This window comes from Elephas maximus, chromosome 14, assembly GCF_024166365.1.
Source record: "Elephas maximus indicus isolate mEleMax1 chromosome 14, mEleMax1 primary haplotype, whole genome shotgun sequence".
NCBI classification, from domain to species: Eukaryota; Metazoa; Chordata; class Mammalia; order Proboscidea; family Elephantidae; genus Elephas; species Elephas maximus.
This window is the reverse complement of record NC_064832.1, coordinates 39,731,644-39,754,395: the sequence shown is the minus strand read 5'-3', so window position 1 is coordinate 39,754,395 and position 22,752 is coordinate 39,731,644. Positions and strand designations below refer to the sequence as shown.

The 22,752-nt window shown below is 41.7% G+C and overlaps 1 protein-coding gene across 2 annotated transcripts in view; it reads right to left on the bottom strand.

The window, feature by feature from the left end:
* VWA8 (von Willebrand factor A domain containing 8) overlaps nt 1-22,752 on the bottom strand; it is a 481,697-nt gene that overhangs the window by 87,884 nt on the left and 371,061 nt on the right. For both annotated transcript variants that reach the window (XM_049853196.1, XM_049853197.1), the window contains one exon: nt 1,496-1,604. In XM_049853196.1, coding sequence (XP_049709153.1) covers nt 1,496-1,604 — 109 coding nt within the window. The remainder of the gene's footprint in view (nt 1-1,495; nt 1,605-22,752) is intronic.

The window sequence follows — 22,752 nt, the reverse complement described above, 5'->3', positions numbered from 1 at the left end:
GTTAGAAGCCAGGCGCTTAACCACTGCACAACCAGGGCTCCTTAAGATAAGTGTGAGAATAGGGAAGGAAGGGACTTTGATGATGAAAAGGTAGTCAAATGACCTACAGAGCTAAGTACAAAGTAGAGAATTGTGAGGGGGGAGAATTACAGAGAGAAAAATAGAGTTTGAGGCAATCAGCCTTGATAGCTGGAACAATTAAGGCTGAGGGAAGCAAAAGCAGGGTCTTCAGTCTGGAGAGAGAAGCTCGCTGGTGGATTCAAGCTGAAGAATAAGCGAAAACTTCCACTCCAAAGCAGTCCACTGCTGACAAACCTACATCTGGCCGGCGTGCTCCACAAGGCATTCCATATGGGTTAAATCTTGCTGGCTTGACACTGATTTCCAGATCAAAGGGCATGTCTAAAAATACTTTTTCTTTAAAGCTGATGCTTGATGAATAAACAGAGTAGGCAAGAAGTCCACAGGCCTATTTGGTAGTGCATTGTCCCAGCACAGAAACTCATTTCCTCTTGAGGCTGCCAAGGGCAAAAGGCACAGACCAAACCAAGGAAAGGTGAAGTAGGGAGTTCGTGCCAGCACTCCCAGTGGAGATAAGATCAGACGGTGCTCTCACAGTCTGGCCCTATTCCTTTGGCCCAGCAGATGTGTCTGCTCCAGCTGCCACAGAGGAAAGAGGAAGACGGCAGTCATGGGAACAATGTGCTAGTAAGGCGGCCAAAAGGAAGGAGTGAACCACCGCCATCAACTCTCTTATCTCAAGATCCTGCATCCTCAACACACTCACTCTTGAGATGTGGGAGACAGGGACCGTTTCTTTGAGAAATCAGTTGGCTAAGAAAGAACTCACTGAGGATTTCTGGCATGATCCCCAGGGCAGGGAATTTAAAAGAAGGGATTAACACTTTAATGAATATATTACACATGCATTCTGCAATACTTTGTGCTCAGTGCTTTACGATCATAATCTCGTTTAACCTTCACCATCACCTGAAGGAGCTCTGGTGGCGAAGCGGTTAAGCACTTGGCTGCTAACTGGAAAGCCGGTGGTTCAAACCCACCAGCTGCTTCGTGAGAGAAAGATGTGGCAGTCTGCTTCCATACAGGCTACAGCCTTGGGAACCCTATGGGCCGTTCTACTTTGTCCTGTAAGGTCGCTATGAGCTGGAATCAGCTCGATGGCAATAGATCTGTGTTTTTTTTCGGTTTTATAACCTTGTGAGGCAGTTAATATTATGCTCCATTTACTGATAAAACAACCCAGGGAGGGTAAGAATAGTTTTAAATCATAAGGCAGTAGAATCTACCAGACACGAAATGCCACGCTCTTCCCATGTTTTGATGTTGAGCTGGGGCAGAGGGTAAGAGGACAATCCGACTGACTAAAGGCTGAGAGGAAGGCTGTTCCCTGGAGCCTTCTCATGGCAGTGTGCTAGCTACACAGGCTTGTGGGACTTTGTGAAGCCCGACCCGGGAGAATGCCCATGTTACCAACCTGTTCCACCAGCCCACGTATTGCCACCCACGTGGGGCATGTTGTCTGGGTCCTCCTTCCCATGTTTGGGAGAGCTGACATCTTCACCACTGTCTCTGTTGACTGTTATCTAAAAGTGAAGAAGTGAGAGATTGTCACTATCCCATGATCAAAGCCAGGAGTGGCATGACAGAAAGACTTCTATTCCTCTAAATCCTCAAGGTATTCCATAACCTCAGCACATAGGACACAACAGATGCTTGTGTTTGGCAAACATGTCATCAGATTCGTGATCCATTTAGTTGGAAAGCGGATGAATTACATGAAGAAAAGGAGCTGACCCAGGTTACAGCTTCAGAATTCTCCTGATGTAGAACATGTCACCAGCACCTATTTACACAACTGATCAGACTTACCCAGAGCAGAGAAAGTGGATCTTACCAGAGACTGACACTTTCTCAGTGGCTCAAAGAATCACTGCCCAGCTGTTCCAGCCGAGCCACAGTAGATATACATGTATCTACTACCTATTCTCTGTTACCTATCTATTCTCAAAGAAATCCCATTACTCTGAGAAATGCCATTTTGTATAAAATACATGAAAAGAAACCCAAAATGTATGCATATCTCAGTGATATATATATCACTGCAATAATTGGCTCAAACACAGCAATGATTATGAGGATGGTACAGGATCAGGCAATGTTTCCTTCTGTTGTATACAAGGTCGTCAAGAGTCAGAGCCAGCTGGCCAGCAACTAACAATGGTACAACACACACACACACGCACACACACACATACACACGACGACTTACTTATTTTTTGAGGCTATTCTAATTTTATTATGGTATTTTGTAGCTTTCCCAATTCATCTTTGTTTTAAAACTGGATTTACTATACCTGCAATTGAAACAGCCTAAGCTACACTTTAGCCCTCTTCTCTGAGAGCCTATAGCAAAGATGTGGCTCACAGGTCCCCAATTTCTTTCAGCACAGATTCACCAAAAGGATTGAAAACCACTTAGGAATTCCAATTCTAGTAGTCAGTTTGTAGATACTACTCCATAATAAAAACAACTGAAAACATTCGTATTTCATATACAGCACGAGCCTGTGCTCAAATGTAATGATTTTCAGGGAAAAGCAGATCAAATATTCATTTATTTGTTCAAATAAGACTTAGAATGTTTTATGGGTAGGGGGCACCATGAGAAGCCCCATGGAGTGAAGCCTACAAAGCCATGGAGGAATGGTCACTGTCCTCAAATTGCTGACAGTGAAACAGGGGAGCTTGCAGTGGGCCTGAAGCTAGGTCAGTCTTTAGAGAGGACCCACCCCTTGCTAGTATGTGGGCTCTTCATTCTTGACGTTGGGATCAATGAAAGTAGGTAGGTAATTTGAGGTCTTTGCAAATAAAATGGTTATTAAAAATGAATTCAACACAACTTCCATTGTCTTATGTCCAGATTAGTTCACTTGAAATGTTAGGACATCATAAAGAGATTTTAATTAACTGCATTTTTCTGCCAATGGCTTTGGCAGCATTAACAAAGGTTTTGCTGTAATTTCAGTATATACCAAGAGAATTTAGCAGCCAGGACATTACAATTGATATGAATCCCATAGACATAATCATGCTAAAAATGAGTGAAAATAAAAAAATTTTTTTTCTTAAACTATGCACAATAGCTAGCAATATTTGGAGAATAAATGACCATGTAAAATACCTTCTCTAGAACATGCCACCACTTTCCAATTTGCTCATTGAAAACAAACAAACAAACAAAAAAACCTACTGCTGTTGAGTCAATTCTGACTCATAGGAACCCTACAGGAAGAGTACAACTGCCCCATAAAGTTTCCAAGGAGCACCTGATGGATCTGAACTACCAACGTTTTAGTTAGCAGCTGTAGGTCTTAACCACTACGGCACCAGGGTTTCCAATTTGCCCATAGGTACTGTAAAAATATGCTGCCTATTAAAATATGTCAACTGAGTACAAGAATTCTAGACCGGCCTGGCCGACAGAACTTCCTGTGATGATGGAAAAGTTCGATACCTGTGGTGTTCAATATGGTAGCCATTAGCCCGATTTGGCTACTGAGCACTTGCCATGCAGCTTGTGCAACTGAGGACCTGGGTTTCTAATTTCGATTAGTTAAACTAAAACAGCCATACGCAGCTGGTGGTTCAGTGCAGTTCTACTGCAACACAGGGACGAGGTTGCCTCAGCCCTGGCGATGCTGTTTGGAGATCTTTGCACCATCCTGCAGAAGCTCTCCATGAGAAATAAGGAAAAGGAAAAAAAGAAACATCTCAAAATCAGGATAGGATTTTGTCCTATTGCTAATTTTAAAAAATCTATATAAGCAGTATGACTACAGTCTAAAAGGTTTTTTAAAAAATAAACATAATTGAACTTATACATAAAGATACCTTTATTACAATAAAAAGGTACATTTGTTTTTATACATAAAGATACATTATTATAATAATGTTGCATTTTCCTAAACACTTCTGGACTACTTCTGAAAGGATCCTCAGAATCCATGGAAGGTTCTTTTGGAATATCTTCAATGGTGTCAATTATGTCCTCTTTAAAAATGGATATGATTTTTTAATAAACCTCCAAAGGACACTTGGAGTTGATTTTTGGTATAGGCTATTTGTTAAGTTGCTGTGTGGCCTTTGGGAAGTCACTTAACTTCTCTGGGCCTAAACTTTCTCTTAAGAAACAAAGAGGTTTGAACGAAATGATTTTCTACCATTCCAACCAGCGTTGACAAGCTGTGCCTGATTCAATGATTTCAAATCTGGTACATAAGGCAATCAGACTGGGATTTTCGTCAAACCCAGGTGCAATTATACAATACTTAAACCAGTTTGCTTTTAAGGGTTGTGACACTTTCACGGGCCAATTTTAAAAGGGAAGTTCTAAAAATGGTTTGCGAAATGACACCATTATTGGAATAACTGCTCCGAAAACTAACCCTCACTTTTTAATATATATTCTGTTACGTCATTTAAAAATAAATAAAAGAGCTTTGGAAGAGGTGTGAAAAGAAAATGTTTATGTGTTTTAGTAACTTTACTTCCAAGGAGCCCTGGTAGCGCAATGGTTAAGTGCTTGGCTCCTAACCAAACGTTGGCAGTTTGAACTAACGCAGTGGCTCCTGAGGAGGAAGACCTGGCAATCTGCTCCCATAAAGATTACAGGCTAGAAAACCCTACGGGGCACTTCTACTGTTTTGTAAGGTTGGTATGAGTTGGCACCCAACAACCACAACTTTATTTTCATCAAACATTAGTGATCTCTCTTCAGACATTTCACACAACCCATTTATTCTACTTTAAGAGAACAGCCTTTTAAGAACAGCTACTAAAAATGATGGCAAAAGGCAAAAGAAAGAAAGCCTCTAAAAGAGCCCCTCTGAGTTACTCCAAAGATCTAGCTTTTGAAATTCCAAAGACACCTATAATGGGGTATTGTATTATGGATTAAATTGTGTCCCCCCAGTGTTATAAATCCTAACCCCTATACCTGTGATTATAATCCCATTTGGGAATGGGCTTTATGTTGATGAGGCAGGATTAGTGTAGGGTGTGTATTAAATCCATCTGTTTTGAGACATAAAAGAGCAGATTAAACAAGCAAGCAAGCAAGCACAGATGGGGGAAGATGTGCCAGGCCACATGAGGATCACCAAGGAACAAAGGAGCAGAAGCTGAAAAGGCACAAGAATCTTTCCCACAGCCCTCAGAGAGAGAGAGAGTCGTCTAGAGCCAGTGCCCTGAATTCCGACTTCAAGCCTCCAAATATGTGAGAAAATAAACTTCTGTTTGATAAAGCCACCTACTTGTGGTATTTCTGTTACAGCAGCACTAGATAACTAAGACATGGGCCATCAGAAGCCAGCAGAAAACGGGCTGTGAGATTTCTGGGCAGAAGGGAACTGGCTTCTCTTTGCCACCTCTGTGTCTTGCCAGGCCATCTGCCTCGGAAATGACTCTGGTCATGTTACCAACAACAAGGCAGCCCCATGTCAACCCTGAATAAAAATCTAGAGATGTTTAAAAACCAACAAATTCTTGACAAAAACAATCACCAGCCAAATTCTGATTTATTCCAGAGAAACACATAACATAAAATACTAGGGATATTTAATTAAAAGCAAGGTATTTGGGAGAGTGTTATGGAGTTGAATTGTGTGTCCCCAAAAGGCATGTTGAAGTCCTAAGCCCTGTTCCTGTGAATGGCATCCTGTTTGGAAGTAGGGCTTTTCATTTGTTATGTTCATGAGATCATATCGGTGTAGGGTGGGTCCTAAACGTAATCCCTTCTAATAGTGTCTTATAAAGGCAAATGTGGACACAGGGGGACAGACACATGTGGGGGGGACACCAAGTGAAAACAGAGGCAGGTGCACCTATAAGCAGCAAAGGGGCACTGAGTACTGCTAGCAGCCACCAAAACCTAGGAGAGGCCCACAGAAGGAACCGACATGGCCGATACCCTGAATTCGGACTTGGAGCCTCCTGAATGTGAGAAAATAAATGTCTGTTTTTTAAAGACACCCATTTTGTGGTATTTTGTTATTACAGCCCTAGCACAGGGAGTTGAGCTGATTTTGCGTCACTTAATGGATGTCATTATACTCACTCATGGGAATACATTTGTCTAGACGGATGGAAGCAGCACATCTGCCAAGGAGGCATCTCTGACATGAACTAACAAGGATTCATAACGAGTGCCAGGCAGGAAGTACAGAACAGTCTAACCCAGGAACTGGAACAGAGACCAGGGAAGGCCTCTCATTTGAAAAGGCTTGTTTCCCAGGGACAGGCGTGTGCTGAAGAGCCACCAGTCCTTCAGAAAAGCTGCCACACTGCTGTCTGCTTTCACATGTGTGTGGAGAAGTGCTTGGACTGCATTTTCTCTGAGGGTTGAAGGAGCTCAAGTCATTCCAAGGACTGAGACAGACACTATTATGTTCATTAAAGGGATCAAACATTTTCCCAAGCCACAAAATATCATGAACCCTTACATTTTTGATACAACCTGATGTACACGCCAAGACCCCTGATGGGCTTCTCACAGCCAACAAACTCCACTTCCTTTTAGGTAAAGTGTACTGTAATCCTAAGAAGTGTTCTCCTCTTACCTATGAAATAAATTGGAAAAAACATGGATCTTGTAAATTATAACTCTTCTTTTTAAAGATGTTCCAGGGCAAAGCAGCCCAAAGCTGGGGCAGGGAGGGGCCATGACTCATGAAGCCCTGTAATTCTGACGAGGCCCATATATTCGAGGCTTCTGCTCAAGCTCATGATTCTTAATGGTCATCTGTAAAATATATAAATAGCCAGAGTATACTCTTGGAAGAAAAGTTAGCTATCGGAGGTATGACTGGACAACACAAAAATCACCACTTTCCGCCTGGAGACTAAGTGTGGTGCAGCAGACATTTCTAGTTGCTTATCCTTAGCCACTCCCTCTTTCTTTCTTTTAAACAGAAGTCAGATGAATTATGGTTGGTATTTTTTTTTAATTAAAAAATTAAAATTAACTTTTTAAAATTAAGCACAGTCATCCCATTACTCTTTGCTAGTGATTGGTCTGGGGGAAACCATGTGACCTGAGATGTAGACAAAGCCTGTTAGGAGGATTCTGGGAAAGATTTTCCTCCCAGGTAAAAGAAGAGAAGGTCACCAGGAGAGCTCTTTCACCAACTTGGATACATTCCCTCAACACACAGACACAGACACACCCTCCCCCACCCCACCCTCATTTCCTGCCTTGGGACACAATTGAGTAAGGATGTGATGGAGGAAGCCGTATCCTCCATCTGGTGACCATGTGGCAACAAGAAGAAGGTAGCAAGGATGGAAGAGCCTGTGACCGCAGTGACATTGTTAAGCTTCTGAGCCAGTCCTGCAGATACTTAATTTCAATCTACAAAACAGAATGCTCTTCAGAAGCAAGGATGGCGAGACCACATCTTGGTTACCCTGGACACATTAGCAGGAGGGACCAATCCCTGGAGAAGGACATCATGTTTGGTAAAGTAGAGGGTCAGTGAAAAAGAGGAAGACCATCAACGAGATGGATTGACACAGTGACTGCAACAATGGGTTCAAACATAGCAACGATTGTGAGGATGGCACAAAATTGTTCTGTTACACATGGGGTTGCTATGTGTCGGAGCTCACTCAACAACACCTAACAACTATAATAAATGTCCTTACAGTTTAAGCCACTATCAGTTGGCTTGTCTATTAGTTGGAGTCAACTGCATGCAACTTAATGGACTCATGCAGTAAAGGGATGAATGAGAGGCAGCGGGGCAAGAGAAGTTATTGTCTCGACTTCTTACTGAAGAGTCTTCCTCCTAACAAGAAGACACGCTTCAAATTTTCTGACATTAAAAATTGCAGCAACTTCAGCACAGAAATCCTACCTACTTGTTACAGCTACCTATTCTATTTTCTTGATTGGTTAGCAGGCAACTGAATCATTCATTCATTCCTTCTCTCATTCACACAGTTCTGTATATGTTTTTGACGGATCTACTATCCACTGGGAATACAGAAATACATGAAACAGGATCTCTGCCTTGAGAGAACAGAGTGTAAAGAGGAGCAGGCAAAGTCACAGCACACTGTGATCGGGTCGTAATAAAGTACTGAAAACATCTGCTGAGAAATGTTGTCTGAGGTTATACTTATTTCTTTAATAAAAAAAATAGATACAGTGAAAGTCACATTAGTACATCCCTGAAGAATGACGGTCTTTCATATAAATTCAGCTGGTTTAAAAGAAAAAAAGCCAACCACTACCAATTTTCATAAATAACACGTAGCTTTTACAATGATAATACATGATACAAATACCTTTGCCTATAGGTAGTTTCTATGTGTTCCAACTTTGTCCTCTGGCAAAGCCATCGAGTGTGCAATTTATCTCTATTCTTTCCTTGCTTGGTGAGAACAGTGGCCTTCAACCACTCAACAATTTTTGATCATGAAAACTGATAAATTACACTCTAACTGACATTCACTCATACTAAACAACCCCAAAGGGCATTCATGCTTTGAGTCCTTTTATTACCAGTTGAGAAGTCAGTCTTTTTTCTTTTGTTAGAAAGTCCAGGAATCAGCATGAGGCAGAGGTGATGGGATGAGGTGGGGTGGGGACCATGCTGGACTGGCCCTGAAGACAAACATATATTAGGGACTTGTGACATTACAGGTGAGAAGCATCATGGATGGTCCAGGGACTGTCCTGTAGAAGTCCTTGCTTCAGTGGGGTGGGTGCAGTCTGCTGGATAAAAGAGGCTCCTTTCTTTTTCCTGGCCCCTCCCTCTGCATCTTCCTCAGCCCTTCCCAGCCTGACTTTGAGCTGGACCCCTTTGCCCACCTCTCCCAACTCAGCCCATCTCTGCTGTACCCTCCTCCTCCTCCTGTCTGTCTGAATACTTCTAGAGGCTTAAGAAGATTTGTTTCTGGCACAAGTGATACGCTTGGTGAATACACAAAAATATTTGAAACTGTAACTATAAACACCCCCTTCCCTTATCCAATGTTCTCAAACCCCTCCCTATGTGCATCCTATGTTACTCCCTACCTGAGTTTATAAAGATTCTGACAAAGAACTTTCTCACTGCAATGACCCTTCACTAAGAGCCATTGCTATGCAACAAAAACACCCAGTTCAATTAAAATGAGCAAAAAAAAAATTACCGATTTCACAGACAGGCTAAAAGTAGGGCAGAATATCAGTTATTAATATTTTACTTTACCTTCTATTATATAAGAATGGTTTATGTGTACTGCCTTTTACATAAAAAAAAAAAAAAGTTGCCATGGAGTTGACTCTGACTTGTGGCGACTCCATGTGTGTCAGAGTAAAACTGTGCTGCACAGCATTGTCGATAGCTGATTTTTCGGAAGCTGATGGACAGGCCTTTCTTCAGGTGCCTCTGGGTGGACTTTCACTTAGCAGCTGAGTGTGTAACTCTTGCCTCCCCCAGGGATGCCTTTTATGTCCAAAAAAAAAAGAAAAAACCAAACCCAGAGCTGTCAATTCCGACTCATAGCGACCCTTTTAGGTAGTAGGTACCTAATGCATGTGCATTATGTGAATGAGTGGCAGGATGCCCAGTGACAAAATCCTAAGAGTTTAACCTGCACACAGTCCTCCCCGCAATGAGCTCTCAGGTAGAGCCTGCTGAGACCTTTCCTGGTTCTGCCTGCAAGCTCAGAATTAGCACACCATGGGGCCCACCACTGGCCAGCAGGAAGCCATCTAACAGAGGCAGGAAACAGGCTGCCTTGCTGGTTCTGGACTCTTCTTAAATCCTGGTTCTTGTCTCTGTCAGCTAGACTCTGGTCCCTACGAAGGCCTCAGCTCGGTTAGTTTTGGCCAGACCCCTCACTGGGCTCCGGATGGGCCTCGAGCCTTGGGTAGTGGCCTCATTCCTTGCTCCCGGTTCTGAGAGCTGTTTGAACGGTTGACCAAAACACAGTAATGGGGTTGCAGAATCCATTAGAAGCCATTGCTCACTTTACTCAGGGTACTTCATTTATTTACTGTCTCCCTGATATTTAAATTCAAACAGGAACAAAAATGACGAAGAATTTTAGGAAAATCTGGCAATATGAAACGCAGAATGATGGAATCAAGAAGATATTTTGTGGGATGAGATGCTGTAACTGCAAACAAATCTTTAAGGGAAACCAAATTTTTTATCACTATGTGTAGATGAGCGTCAAAAACACATGCTAAAAAACCAGAACTAATTGGCACAGCTACAGTCAGTCTGCGGCACGGAGACACAGCCCTCCTGCTGGCACTCTGCAGAGCGCAGTCAGTATTCCAAACACGCAGACAAAACAACTGCTAATTACACACAGAGACAGCACGGGAGGGACAGACTGTCAGGGCTTTCTAGATTCTACCCTTTGTATTCTTGCCTCTTTATTTTTAAAAGCCTTCAAAAGGTTACCACTCAACACTAGAGTAAATTAAAGCCCAGCCATCAGACCTCCACATCCAAAGAAAAGGCCAGCAACATAAGGCAACCTCAACTCCAGCAAACGCTGTGTGAAGGCATTGGCTCTGTTATATACAAAGTGGTCCCGGCAAGATACATCTATTGCTGTGTACTTTTATTATGATCAAAGCTAACTGGTCTCTGTGGCATTTCCTGGACAGGTGACTTCAGTCTCATACCGAAGTCTTGTGTTTTCTCCAAAATATATAACCTATTTGGGAATGTTGGCATTGTACATGCTGTTGTGCTTCTCATGTCAGCAGGTGTCATGGATTGAATTGTGTCCCCCCAAAATATCTGTCAACTTAGCTGGGCCATGAGTCCCAGTATTGGGTGATTGTCCACCATTTTATGTGATTTCCCTATGTGTAAATCCTATCACTGTGATGTAATAAGATGGATTAGTGGCAGTTATATTGATGAGGTCTAAAAGATTAGATAGGGTCTTAAGCCAATCTCTTTTGAGATATAAAAGAGAGAGGCAAACAGAAAGACAGGGGGACCTCAGACCAGCAAGAAAGCAGAGTCTCCTTTGGACCTGAGGTTTCTGCGCTGAGATGCTCCCAGACCAAGGCAAGGCTGATGAGAAGGACCTTCCTTCAGAGCCTACAGAGAGAGAAAGCCTTCCCCTGGAGCTGATGCCCTGCATTTGGACTTATAGCCTACTGTGAGAGAATAAATTTCTCTTTGTTAAAGCCATCCACTTGTGGTATTTCTGTCACTAGATGACTAAGACAGCAGGATTCTCTGAGGTGTTAAGTGTAGCTAGGGCAAGAAAGGGTGGTGGAAAAGGCCACACTCACCACTGCAGTGGGCAGATATAAAAGGGGGTCTTGATCCAGGTTCTAAAAATCCTTTGGAAGCGTTGACTGTGCAAACCCACTGTGGGGGACTGTTGTTCTCTGAAAATGGGGATGCTGACTGAATCAGTGCTGGGCAGGGCTATCATGACATTATCCCCATGGAAAGGCACTTCCAGCAACTGACAACGGTTTTCCACTTTCTTTATTTCCCCTAAGTCCTCACATGCGGCTATTCATCACTTCTTCCAGCTGTCCTTCATACAAGTGCTGGTTCACTTTCTCAAGCTACAATAGTATTTATGAAGCCAGCCACTGCCTACTGACATTTACTCAGCCATTTCCTCAGGTTACCTGGAGCTTCTGTAAAACCCGAATTTTAACATTCAGTGATACAGACTTCCTTTGTTTCCGACAGGCCCTTACACACCTTTTGATAGCTACCGTGGGTCGAAACTATTAATCAGAACACAAACTATTAGTGTGAGGAGAGGCCATACAGTAGTAAACTACAGACCCACACACACACAACTCAGGAGAGCCTGGTACCCCGCTCCTTAGCTGACAGCGCTCACAGTCTTATGATCCAAGGTTCACCGTGTGAGGGAAGCTTCCAGGCTGCTGCACCAGCTCAAGTGGGTGGAGAGTATAAAACAGCACTTAGAGCATGGGGAAAAAGTACAATATTAAGTGAACTATAATGTATACTTTTAAGGAGCCCTGGTGGCGCAATGGTTAAGCGCTCCACTGCTAAGCAAAAGGTTGTCAGTTTGAACCCACCAGTGGCTCCATGGGAGAAAAGACCTGGCAATCTGCTCCCATAAAGATCACAGCCTAGGAAACCCTACAAGGAAGTTCTACTCTGTCCTATAGGGTTGCTATGAGTTGGAATTGACTTGATGGCACACAACAACAATGTATACTTTTATTTTAGTACAGTACAATGCATGTTATATGTACACACACATACATACACATGCACTTATAAATTGCTTACAGAAAATATTTCAGGTGTAAGTATCATTGCAATGAATCAGTGCTCTGGGGTGTGTAAGATTATGTGGCCAGATACATAAACTGGTATCATTACTAGGCTGTGAACATCCAGAGGGTAGGGACTGGGTCTTTTTCTTCCTATCATCCCTAGCATGCAACACAGTCCTGGTGTATTGCAGATGCCCAGTAAATGGCTGGTGAATAAGTGAATGGCCGAATGACTGGCATTGCCACTGTGGCCATTTCAGAGCTGCGGGGTGCCTTTAGCGGTATATATGCTGCCCAGAGTATACAGAATCCTGATCATTGCTCTCCTCAAACTGAAGGAAGCAAGCTAGAAAGCAGGAGCTTTGGGGTGGGAGAAGTCTACTGACTCTTGCTTTCTGAAACATTCTTTTAATATTTAGGTTGTGAAGGTTCTTGCTCTGTGAGCAACAAAATAAGAACACCAAATAACAATGAGTAAAGATTTCTAATTAAATTTAGGAGCCAGTGTATATGATACAAATTTATGTATCATTGATATTGAGCAATATGATAATTAGATGCAAACAATTTGGATAATGAGTATAATTCGGGAGTTTATATAGTTAAATATAAATGAGTTTGTCATTTTCTCCTTTGTATTTGTTCTCCAGGATCTTCAATAGTGTGAATTTGTCAGTTTCCCATTTATACCCTGAAACTCTTACTTCTTAAAGGGCAAGCCCTGGAGGGACCAAATTACTGGGCTGAGAGCTGGGGACCAAGGTCTCGGGGAACATCTAAATCAACTGGCATAACATAGTTTATAAAGAAAATATTCTACATCCTACTTTGGCGAGTAGCGTCTGGGGTCCTAAAAGCTTATGAGCAGCATCTAAGATACTTCACTGGTCCCACCCCATCTGGAGCAAGTCAGAATGAAGAAAACTAAAGATGCAAGGGGGAGGTTACTCCAAAGGACTAATAGACCACAGCTACTAGAGCCTCCACCAGACTGAGTCCAGCACAACTAAATGGTACCTGGCTACCACCGACTGCTCTGACAGGGATCACAATAGAGGGTCATGGACAGAGCTGGAGAAAAATGTAGAACAAAATTCTAATTTACAAAAAAACAAAAACACCAGATTACTGGTTTTCTGACAGAGACTAGAGAAACCCTGAAAGTATGGCCCCTGGACACCCTTTTAACTCAGTACTGAAATCACTACCGAGGTTCGCCCTTTAGCCAAAGATTAGACAGGGCCATAAAACAAAATGAGACTAAATGGGCACACCAGCCCAGGGTCAAGGACGAGAAGGCAAAAGGGGACCGGAAAGCTGGTAATGGGGAACCAAGGGTAGAAAAGGGGAGAGTGTTGACATGTTGAGGGGTTGGCAACCAATGTCACAAAACAATGTGTATTAATTGTTTAATGAGAAACTAATTTGTTCTGTAAACCCTCATCTAAAGCACACACACACACACACACACATATACACATACACACACACACAGAGGCAAGCCCTGGACACCATTCCAACAGGTTCCTTCTACCTCTGCCTTCCATGGTTCTTCTTTCTCCCCATATTCATCACACTCATCTCCCTCTGTGCCCCTAGTCTGTGGATTCCTACAGCAGTGCCAGTCTTGTGTGGCTCTGGATGCCAAGGGCATGGTACAGCAGAAATTCTGGGACACAAAGCTATATGCGTCTGGCCAAAGGAACCATGACATGGTCACTAGGCAATGAAGGGGATCATGCAGAGGGGAGAGGAGGCATACAAGGAGACTCTAAATTAATCCACAGTCTTGGGGCTACATTGAGGTGAGTGAGGGGGCAGCTAGGCCTTCCTCTGTAACCTCCCTGTGTCTGTACTGTCTTCTGTTATAACATTACAATTCTCTGTGACACTTAGGAATTACTTCTGTCTGTCTTGTCCACTGACATCTTTGTACCCCACGTCCTAGCAACTGCAGTATTCCAGCTGTGCATCCATGCAAGATAGCTTAACAGAGCTCTGGTTTTAAGAAACAAACTTTATACCCCACTTCGACTTATTCTGACAGAAGCCTGGATGTTGTTTTGTGGAGAAAGTGGAAGAACACTTCAGGACAGTGAGGCCAAAGAGAAGATCCTACATGCTTCCAGGGAGTAAAACTGACAACTGACAATGGAGCAATACTGTTAAAATTCTGAGGGATAATGATTTTATACCCAGCAAATCTAGTAACTAAGTGTGAGGTCTCAAAAAAAACTTACTTCCAATGCACTGGAAGAATATTTTCCATCAAAATGAAGCAAAACAAAGAAGAGAAATAAATGAGATACAGAAAGCAGGAGCTCCAACCTCAGAGAAATATCCAGAATGATGGTGAAGAAAGACCGCTAGAAGACAGATGTAGGGTGTAGAGAACTACTCCAGACCGGAGCCAGTCTGGAGACTCCTGGCACGATTCCCCGAAGAAGACAAAACTGCTGGAATACCTAATATTTAAAAACACACTGTGATAAGGTTTACACCACTGGGGGAGAATTTGAAACTGAATTAGTGATAACTACTCAGAAAGCTAAGACATTTTTTAAAAAGAAGAAAATAAAATGTTATTGTAGAAAAGTGATCCAAGTACACTGCATGGCTCTGCTGGGTGATAATGTTTCACACAGTGTGATGGTTAGGTTTTGGTTTCCAGCTGTTTGGAAACCCTATGGGGCAGTTTTAGTCTGTCCTATAGAGTCACTACGGGTTAGACTGCACTCAGTGTCAACAAGTTTTTTTTTTTGTTTGTTTATACAACATTGAGACATGTTCTCAAACTGGTATTTCACTGTGTTTGGGTTCAAAATTCTTTATTTTATGTTATGTTCTTACACTTGCATAGCTTTAATAAATTTACTTTACGACTGTCATTAAAAACTGAAATTATAAGCAAAGATTATAATCAACAAATATGTATTGACACCTACTGTGTGCCAGGCATTGGGAATAAATAGTGAATAAAAAAGACAGTCCTGGTCTCTGGTCTCACTATACCCAAAGTCTAATGAGGAAGCAGTCATAAACGCAACCGTTCAGGCTTACCAACCGTATTAGGGATTTTGTACTTTGGGAAGGCACAGAAACACTTTAAGCTGGAGAATGGCATGATCCTATTATGCTTTTGAAAAGACTGCATCTGGCTGTTATCTGAAGAGGAGTGTGATGAGTGTAAGAGTAAACGTAAGGAGACCAGTTAGGAGCACAGTGCTAGCCCAAATGAGAGATGGTGGTGGCTTGGATGATGGTAATGGTGTGAAGAGAAGTAGACAGGCTAAAGGGATATCTGAGAGGTAAAACTGACAGGGTTGATGATGAACTTGATGTTCATAAACAAAAAAAGTGCTGTTAAAGAAGGCTCCTAGGATTCTGTCATGAGCATCTGAGTGAATGAAGTGCCAAGTACCGAGATGGAGACCGTTGTTCATATGTGCAGTCTGTGACATATCCAAGTAGAGGCGATGAATAGAGGGATACAGGGGTCTTTCCGTTAGCAGCTAAGCACTTAATCTTTGCAACACCAGGGCTCTTTTTCAACACATTTATGCATTATCAACCCACCTCGTGGCACGGTAGTTAAGATTCGGCAGTTTGAATCCAGCAGCCATTCGTTGGAAACACTACAAGGCAGTTCTACCCTGTCCCTATAGGATCGCTATGAGTCGGAATAGACTCAGTGGCAAAGGGTTTGGTTTTTGGTTTAAACTCTAAGTAAGGAGCCCTGGTTGTCTGCTAACTGAAAAGTTAGTGGTTGGAACCCACCTAGCGCCTCTGCAGGATAAAGACCTGTCAATCTTCTCCCATAAAGATTACAGCCTAGAAAACCCTATAGGTCAATTCTACTCCGTCTCATGGGGTCACCAAGAGTCACTGACTCTGTGGCACTGAACAACAACAACCTCTAAGCACCTTAAAGGCAAAAGCCCATAGCCCACAGCTGAATTGTACAATGTGTCTTTCAATAAATATTTTCAACCTTTGAAATAGTTATATAAACCAAAGAGGAAATGTTATCTGATTTATACTAATTGGCTTTATATACTTTGAAGAAGACTCCTGGCATAAAGTGATGTATCTCTGTGAGAACAAAGGGTTTCCAGAAACAGCAACATATCAACAATTGGGTGGGCCACGTTTGGAAGCAACTTGCTTTTATGTGGGTCACATCTCTACTCCATCTTACAATTCTCAAAGAGCCCAATGTAGCCTCACAAAGAAAATTCAAGGAAATGAGACAACCCCCTCCCCCGTTCCTATTCTTCTTAGATACAAAAGACCGATAATTATCTAAAGTATTCCTCAATATGAACAAGATGAAAAAGTGACATTTGCGTCTGCAAAAGAGTCTATTCACGTCAGTGTTTTCAGCAGAAGCCAAGCCATGGCCAGGCTTAGAGAATGCTCACAGGAGTCAATTTTGGCTCTCCCTCATGTTGCACAGACCATAAATAAAGAGAAATAGTTTAACAGGCAGCCAGCCCGCATGGCTCATAGTCACCCCTAGGGAGTGATAAAATTCTCCTGCTGGTAGACTTATATAAACCAAGATGCAGTGAGTTTTTTTTAGGTTACTCCCACTGCTCAATAAACTTGAATGTTTTTAACCTAAAAGATGGCTAGACTAAAATGAAAAATAAATCAATCTGGCATGAAAAAGCAATCATTCTAAGTGTTGGTAGATTAACTGAAACATACAGGAGATGGAGTTCGGAGATTTAAAAATCATATGCATGCTAGTTAAAAATCTCCATTTCTAGCTTTTGTCCTCATTTTAAGCACACTCAAGGGCTTTATCTAGTGATTGAGCTACATAATGCTAAAATTGGGGCTTCTAGGCACAGTGGTTAAGAGCTTAGCTGCTAAACAAAAGGTAGGCAGTTTGAATAAACCAGCTGCTCCTTAGAAACCTTATGGGGCAGGTCTACTCTGTCCTTTAGGGGCACTGTGAGTAGGAATTGGCTCAGCAGCAAGGGTTTGGTTTGGGTTTAGTTTATCCAATCTCTGACTTGTTTATAATATTTGAAACAAAAGATACAATGCGTTTCAAAGCCTGAAGCTTCTTACAAATTTATCTATCATTTACGGCAATTAGAAAAAAAAAAAGTATTTTACCAGGTAATAAGGCAATCCAGTCAAACATTCTGATGATGATGAATCCTTGGATGCTTTTTTTTAAAGCAAAAAGAAAGTTTTATTCAGCATATATTCAAAAAGGCAGAAGTGGGAAGCAGACAAGCACGCTGCCACAGCTATGCCTGCCTGAGTCCAAGGAACCTTACAGAATCATCAGTATATAGGAACATTACAAAACGAGCAAAACCATTGAAAGCTTCACCTTTTCACAGATTGGCTAGAAACTGCGATTCTACATTTTGAATTGTCTTTCTTAACAATCACTGGTACAGGTTTCAGTAACGACAATCAGGAGGGTCTTCACTAGTCCAACAAATTTTCCAATCACTAAATGCTACCAGAAAAAGATAAGAGTAGAAAGTCTTTTTTGTTCTGTCTGATTGGCTCATGTGAAAGGTTCCCAAAAAGATGTTTTCCAAGATGATCCCAGCTGTTGTCTTTATACCTCAGTTGATGTGTCCTTGTGAGTCCAGCTCCAGCTGGGTCCCATTCTCTATGCTCGAGGACAGGGAATAATGATTCCAATATTATTTTATAAATCATTTCCTCCTTTTGATAGAAGATTGGAGAAAACACATCTATGATCAATACCTGGACTTAGTCGAGTGCCTAAATGGCAGCCATTGCAAGTTCTTTAAACTCACAATGGTGGTTTTCCACTGGATACCATTCAGTTCTTCACCAGGATTTTAAGTAAGTGCAGTGTTCTCATCAATCGCATTGCCGGAGTGAGCAGACACCACGTACAACATTTTAGCCCAAGGCCTTTTTTTGCCTTTTAGGTGCGTAAGACAATAGAAGATAAGTTTTATTATGCCTAGTACTGTCAGAATGCAGACTAAGAATACTACCATCCCTTGTAGTAGTAGTGTTCCAGCCCCAGGTACTTATTCCTGCTGGTGTTTGCAAGGGTGTTACAGTATGTAACCAAGTAGCTTGCTGTCTAATTCTATGTACATCCTGTTCTACCTCTCCTGTTATTTATTCAAACGCAACAAGAGGTATTTACTACAGCACAGACTATCTTCTTGGACTGATAAAAAATCTAAGGCTATTCTGCTATCTCACGTCAGCTTGGTTTATGGGGTCAGAGATCGCTGTTGTGTTTCCATCCCCTTCAGCAACTTTGTCTGCTATTAGTCCCAGAATGATTGATAAATTTCTTAAAGATTTCTTCAATTCAACTATACAGTAAGTAGAAATTAAAGCTACCAACCATACCCTGAGTGTTGGACCAGTGAGTTTTCTTCTGACTTTCATTTTACAATGTGTAACAATTCAACATTACCTTTCTAATATTTGGAAACCCTGGTGGCAGAGTGGTTAAGAGTTTGGCTGCAAAAAAAAGGTCAGCAGTTTGAATCCACCAGGTGCTCTATAGGGCAGTTCTATTCTGTCCTATAGGGTCGCTATGAGTCGGAATCAACTCGACGGCAATGGGTTTGGTTTTTTTTATGGGTTTCTAATATTTACTAGTATCATTACTATTAATATCTAAAGATAATCCTAAAGTTCCCAAAGTGCACTGCCCATGCATTCGCCAGGGATCTAAACAAGAGATTGCCCATGTAAATTCACTGTCAGTTGGGAAAGGATCATCTAAATTAGTGTAGTTGAATCTACCACACAAAAGCATATCCATAAACAGCGCACAAAGTTTGTCTAGAGGAAACAGAAGGTATAGAAAAAATTACGTGACAACAAAGTTTCCATTAGAGAATTTATGATTAGCAAGATAATATAGGATGGACCTCTCCCGTTAGAGGTCTTCAGTTAATCTCTTTAAAATATACTAAGTGTTCTTCCCAAGGGCAAGCTGCCCCTCCTTGGTTTACCTATTAACAGTCATAGGACACTGTCTCAAAAGCAGAATTGGAACCTAAGACAAAATGGAGTCTGAGCCATGAGGTTGATCTCCTCTGAGAACCTGGTTTCTTTAAGGTACATAATTTTCTGCATAGTAAGAGGGTGAGAGCTTGATTACAAACATTAGATAGGTATTTCAAGACACTGTCATGAAGACTAATTAAACCAACTACTGATTTACCCTAAACATAACTCCCAGTCCGATCTTTGAGTCAGTTTCTTGGAAGTTTTTTTGGAAAGTGATCTTTCCAATTTATTAAAGCAAAGGGCCATACAGTTAAGAGCTTTTTTCCATTTAAAAAGAAAAAACACAAAAACAATCAAAGAGGACAAGATAAACTAAAACAGAAGCAGGTTGGTGAATCAGTCTGAGAAGTCCTCCGACCCTGTCCTGATCTCTGAGAAGCAGGCGGTTTGTCAACCATCTGCTAAGGAACAACAATAGCACACTTTCTGTTCTAAATAACTCTTGTTTTGTTCCTCAATGATAATTCTTGCTTTTTTAAAAAAATCTTCAAGCACTCACTTGAATGAAGACAAGGATGAGAAGGACAGGCAGGGGAGTTAAGTGGCCCAAGATATGGATAAAAGGGCTGCGAGCATTTTCTGAGGGAAGGAATGTATGACAGTGAATACCTAGAACCAGAAAAGCAGTTCTTATAGAAAAGAGGTAATCTTAAAAAGTAATAAAACAAGACAAATCAAAACTACCTACTGGAAACCCTGGCGGCATAGTGGTTAAGAGCTACATCTGCTAACCAAAAGGCTGGCAGTTCAAATCCAACAGGTGCTCCTTGGAAACTCTATGGGGCAGTTCTACTCTGTCCTATACACTTGATATAGGATCACTATGAGTCAGAATTGACTCAATGGCAAAGGGTTTGGGTTTTTTTTTTGTTTGTTTATTTCATTTTAAATAATAAAATATTAATTCTACGAAGAATAAATAGTTTCTATTTTTTTTTTTAAAGGGTTTAGAGATACACTGGTTTTTAAGAAAATTATAGTGCTTTTTTTTTAGTTAGAGTCAGGTAGACGATTTCACTTTGAAATCCCTGTAGTAATTTAATGGTTGGTTTTAGAGACCTGCTTGGGTAATAGCATGTCTGGAGTTCCTTTGGAATTCCAAATCTTATGTGTACTAGCTCGGCTTTTTTTGCAGAGGGCTATTAAAATGTCCACTTGCCAGTGAGAAGTCAGTATAGCTGTGGTACTGAGTATTAGTATTAAGGCTCCTGCTATGCTTTTCTTATTTATCAAAAGAAAGAAATTTCCATTAATCTTGGGAAATTCTGACCGCGAAAACAATGTCTCCTCTGGCAACCACACATCTTAGATAGCAAGCTAAGCAAGGCAGGCTAATCTGCATTCACACCGCGTGGTGCTCTAGAATGCAATATACCTTTATAATGCATAGAAGGCTTTTATTGAAAAACAGTAAGTGGGAGGAGCAGGCTAAGCATAACATTTTCTTGGCACACACATGATTTATATGATCATATATTCTGGATCTATACTTCCAAAACACCAGGGTATTTACACATGCTCTGTATGTACACAGAGAATGTACAAAACTACATTCTGAATAAAACAGAACAAATGGAAATAAAATGACTAATGACCTGTTGATCACATGCCCACTGTGCCTAGGACAGTCCCAGTTACTGCCTGTTGTCTCAGTGTTATTATTAACAGCATTCTCTTCAGTCTTATATGTGGAATTATGATTTTTCCTATAATAGCTCTATATGTAGGTATAACCCAGCACCTTGCAGGAGTCTGAGTTTATTGCTTCATTTGGCCATTCAATTAAACTGTTTCTTAGCAGCAATCTCCACGGGCAACACCAAAGTCATCTGATAGAAGGAAGCATACATAATTGTCTATAAAGATATGTTTATTCCAAGCCTATATTGGCAGCAATCTTTTGAATATGAAATTTTTTGAATTTTGAAATTTATCTTCAAAATTCACAGATAATATTTCTGGTATCTGTTTCCTAAAGTGGCTTTTTATTAAACACGAGAGCATAATAGAACATTTTCAGCTTTTTAAGGTAATCCTGACAACTGTGGCCACTGAGACCCAAATGCTGCTGTGCTCCAAGTCAGTCCTGCGGCTTGTCCCACTCTCACTTTGTACCGGAAGTCTAAGCTGACCTCTTGCCTTTTCCCTTGAGACAAGGCCCTACCTTTCCCTATTTTGCTGAGATCACCCAGTTATCTTCTAGTAACTGGGTCCCAGTTTGGCGCTCTGTTGTATGAGTCCATGCTTTGGTTGCCTGCCTTGTCCTTTCTCTGAAGCTTTAGGAACCCTTTATGCTTTCGGATCCTGAACCTTTCCTGCCTGGACTCCGGCCATTGTCAGTCATCACACTCTCCTAATTCTCTACTTTGCTTGTTCTTCTTGACAGGAAGGATAGACATCAAGGATCTTTAATCTTCGAATAGCTAGCATCTAGTCCAACATCTGGTGCATAGAAGATCCTCAAACAGTTGTTCGATGAATGAATGATGAATGAATGCCTTTTCATTGACTGTAGCTGGCTTTCCTCCCAGTGCCACCTCTGCCCTGACTCTCTCCACTGTCAACAGGGCTTACCAGTTACCATTGAGTCGACCTTGACTCATGGCAACCCTGTGTGTATCATAGTAGAGCTGTGCTCCGTAGGGTCTTCAGTTGCTCATTTTCCAGAAGTAGATCACCAGGGTTTTCTTCCAAGGTAGCTTTGGGTGGGTTCGAAACTCAGCTGCTCACATTTTCGGTTAGCAGCTGAAATGTTAACTGTTGGTGTAACCCAGGGACTCCAAACAGGGCTTAAAGAGCTAGTGTTGTTCAAATATACTACTCTTGAATGAATTAACACAGGCACAGAGCTTAAAGAACACTGGGGATCGGGTAGATGGTATGTCCCTAATAGGCAGCTGCACAGAGTTGTACAGACTGGGTCTCGGCTGTGGCCGTGTGAGTGGGGCTCAATCCATACAATGCTCAAATGATGGGCATTAGGCTCCGGGTAGGGAAGCTGGGAGAAAGGGGCTCTTTTTTTCTGACCAGTTTGCCCAGAGAGGGCCCTTTTTGCAATCCATCCTCCCTGTGGGAGAACCTTTCTCTATTCCATTGAGTGGCCCTTCTGAGCTGGGAGAGACCCTCAAAGGGCTATCATTTCCACAAGGAAACGTTTTAAGTGAGTTTTTGGCAAGTGCTGGTCTTAAGAAGCAAGCACCTGAGGAGTAGCAAATCTACTATCTCTTTTCTTGGTTATTATTACAGATGAAACCCAGTATCTTTCTCCTGTAAGTTCACAGAGACTGATCTAATCAGAATTTAAAGGCAAGAATTTAAGTATGGTAGCTGATTTTTTTTTTTTAGCTGATTAACTCAGATGCTTTTTCTTTTGCCAGGATATTAAAGCATTCTTTTCC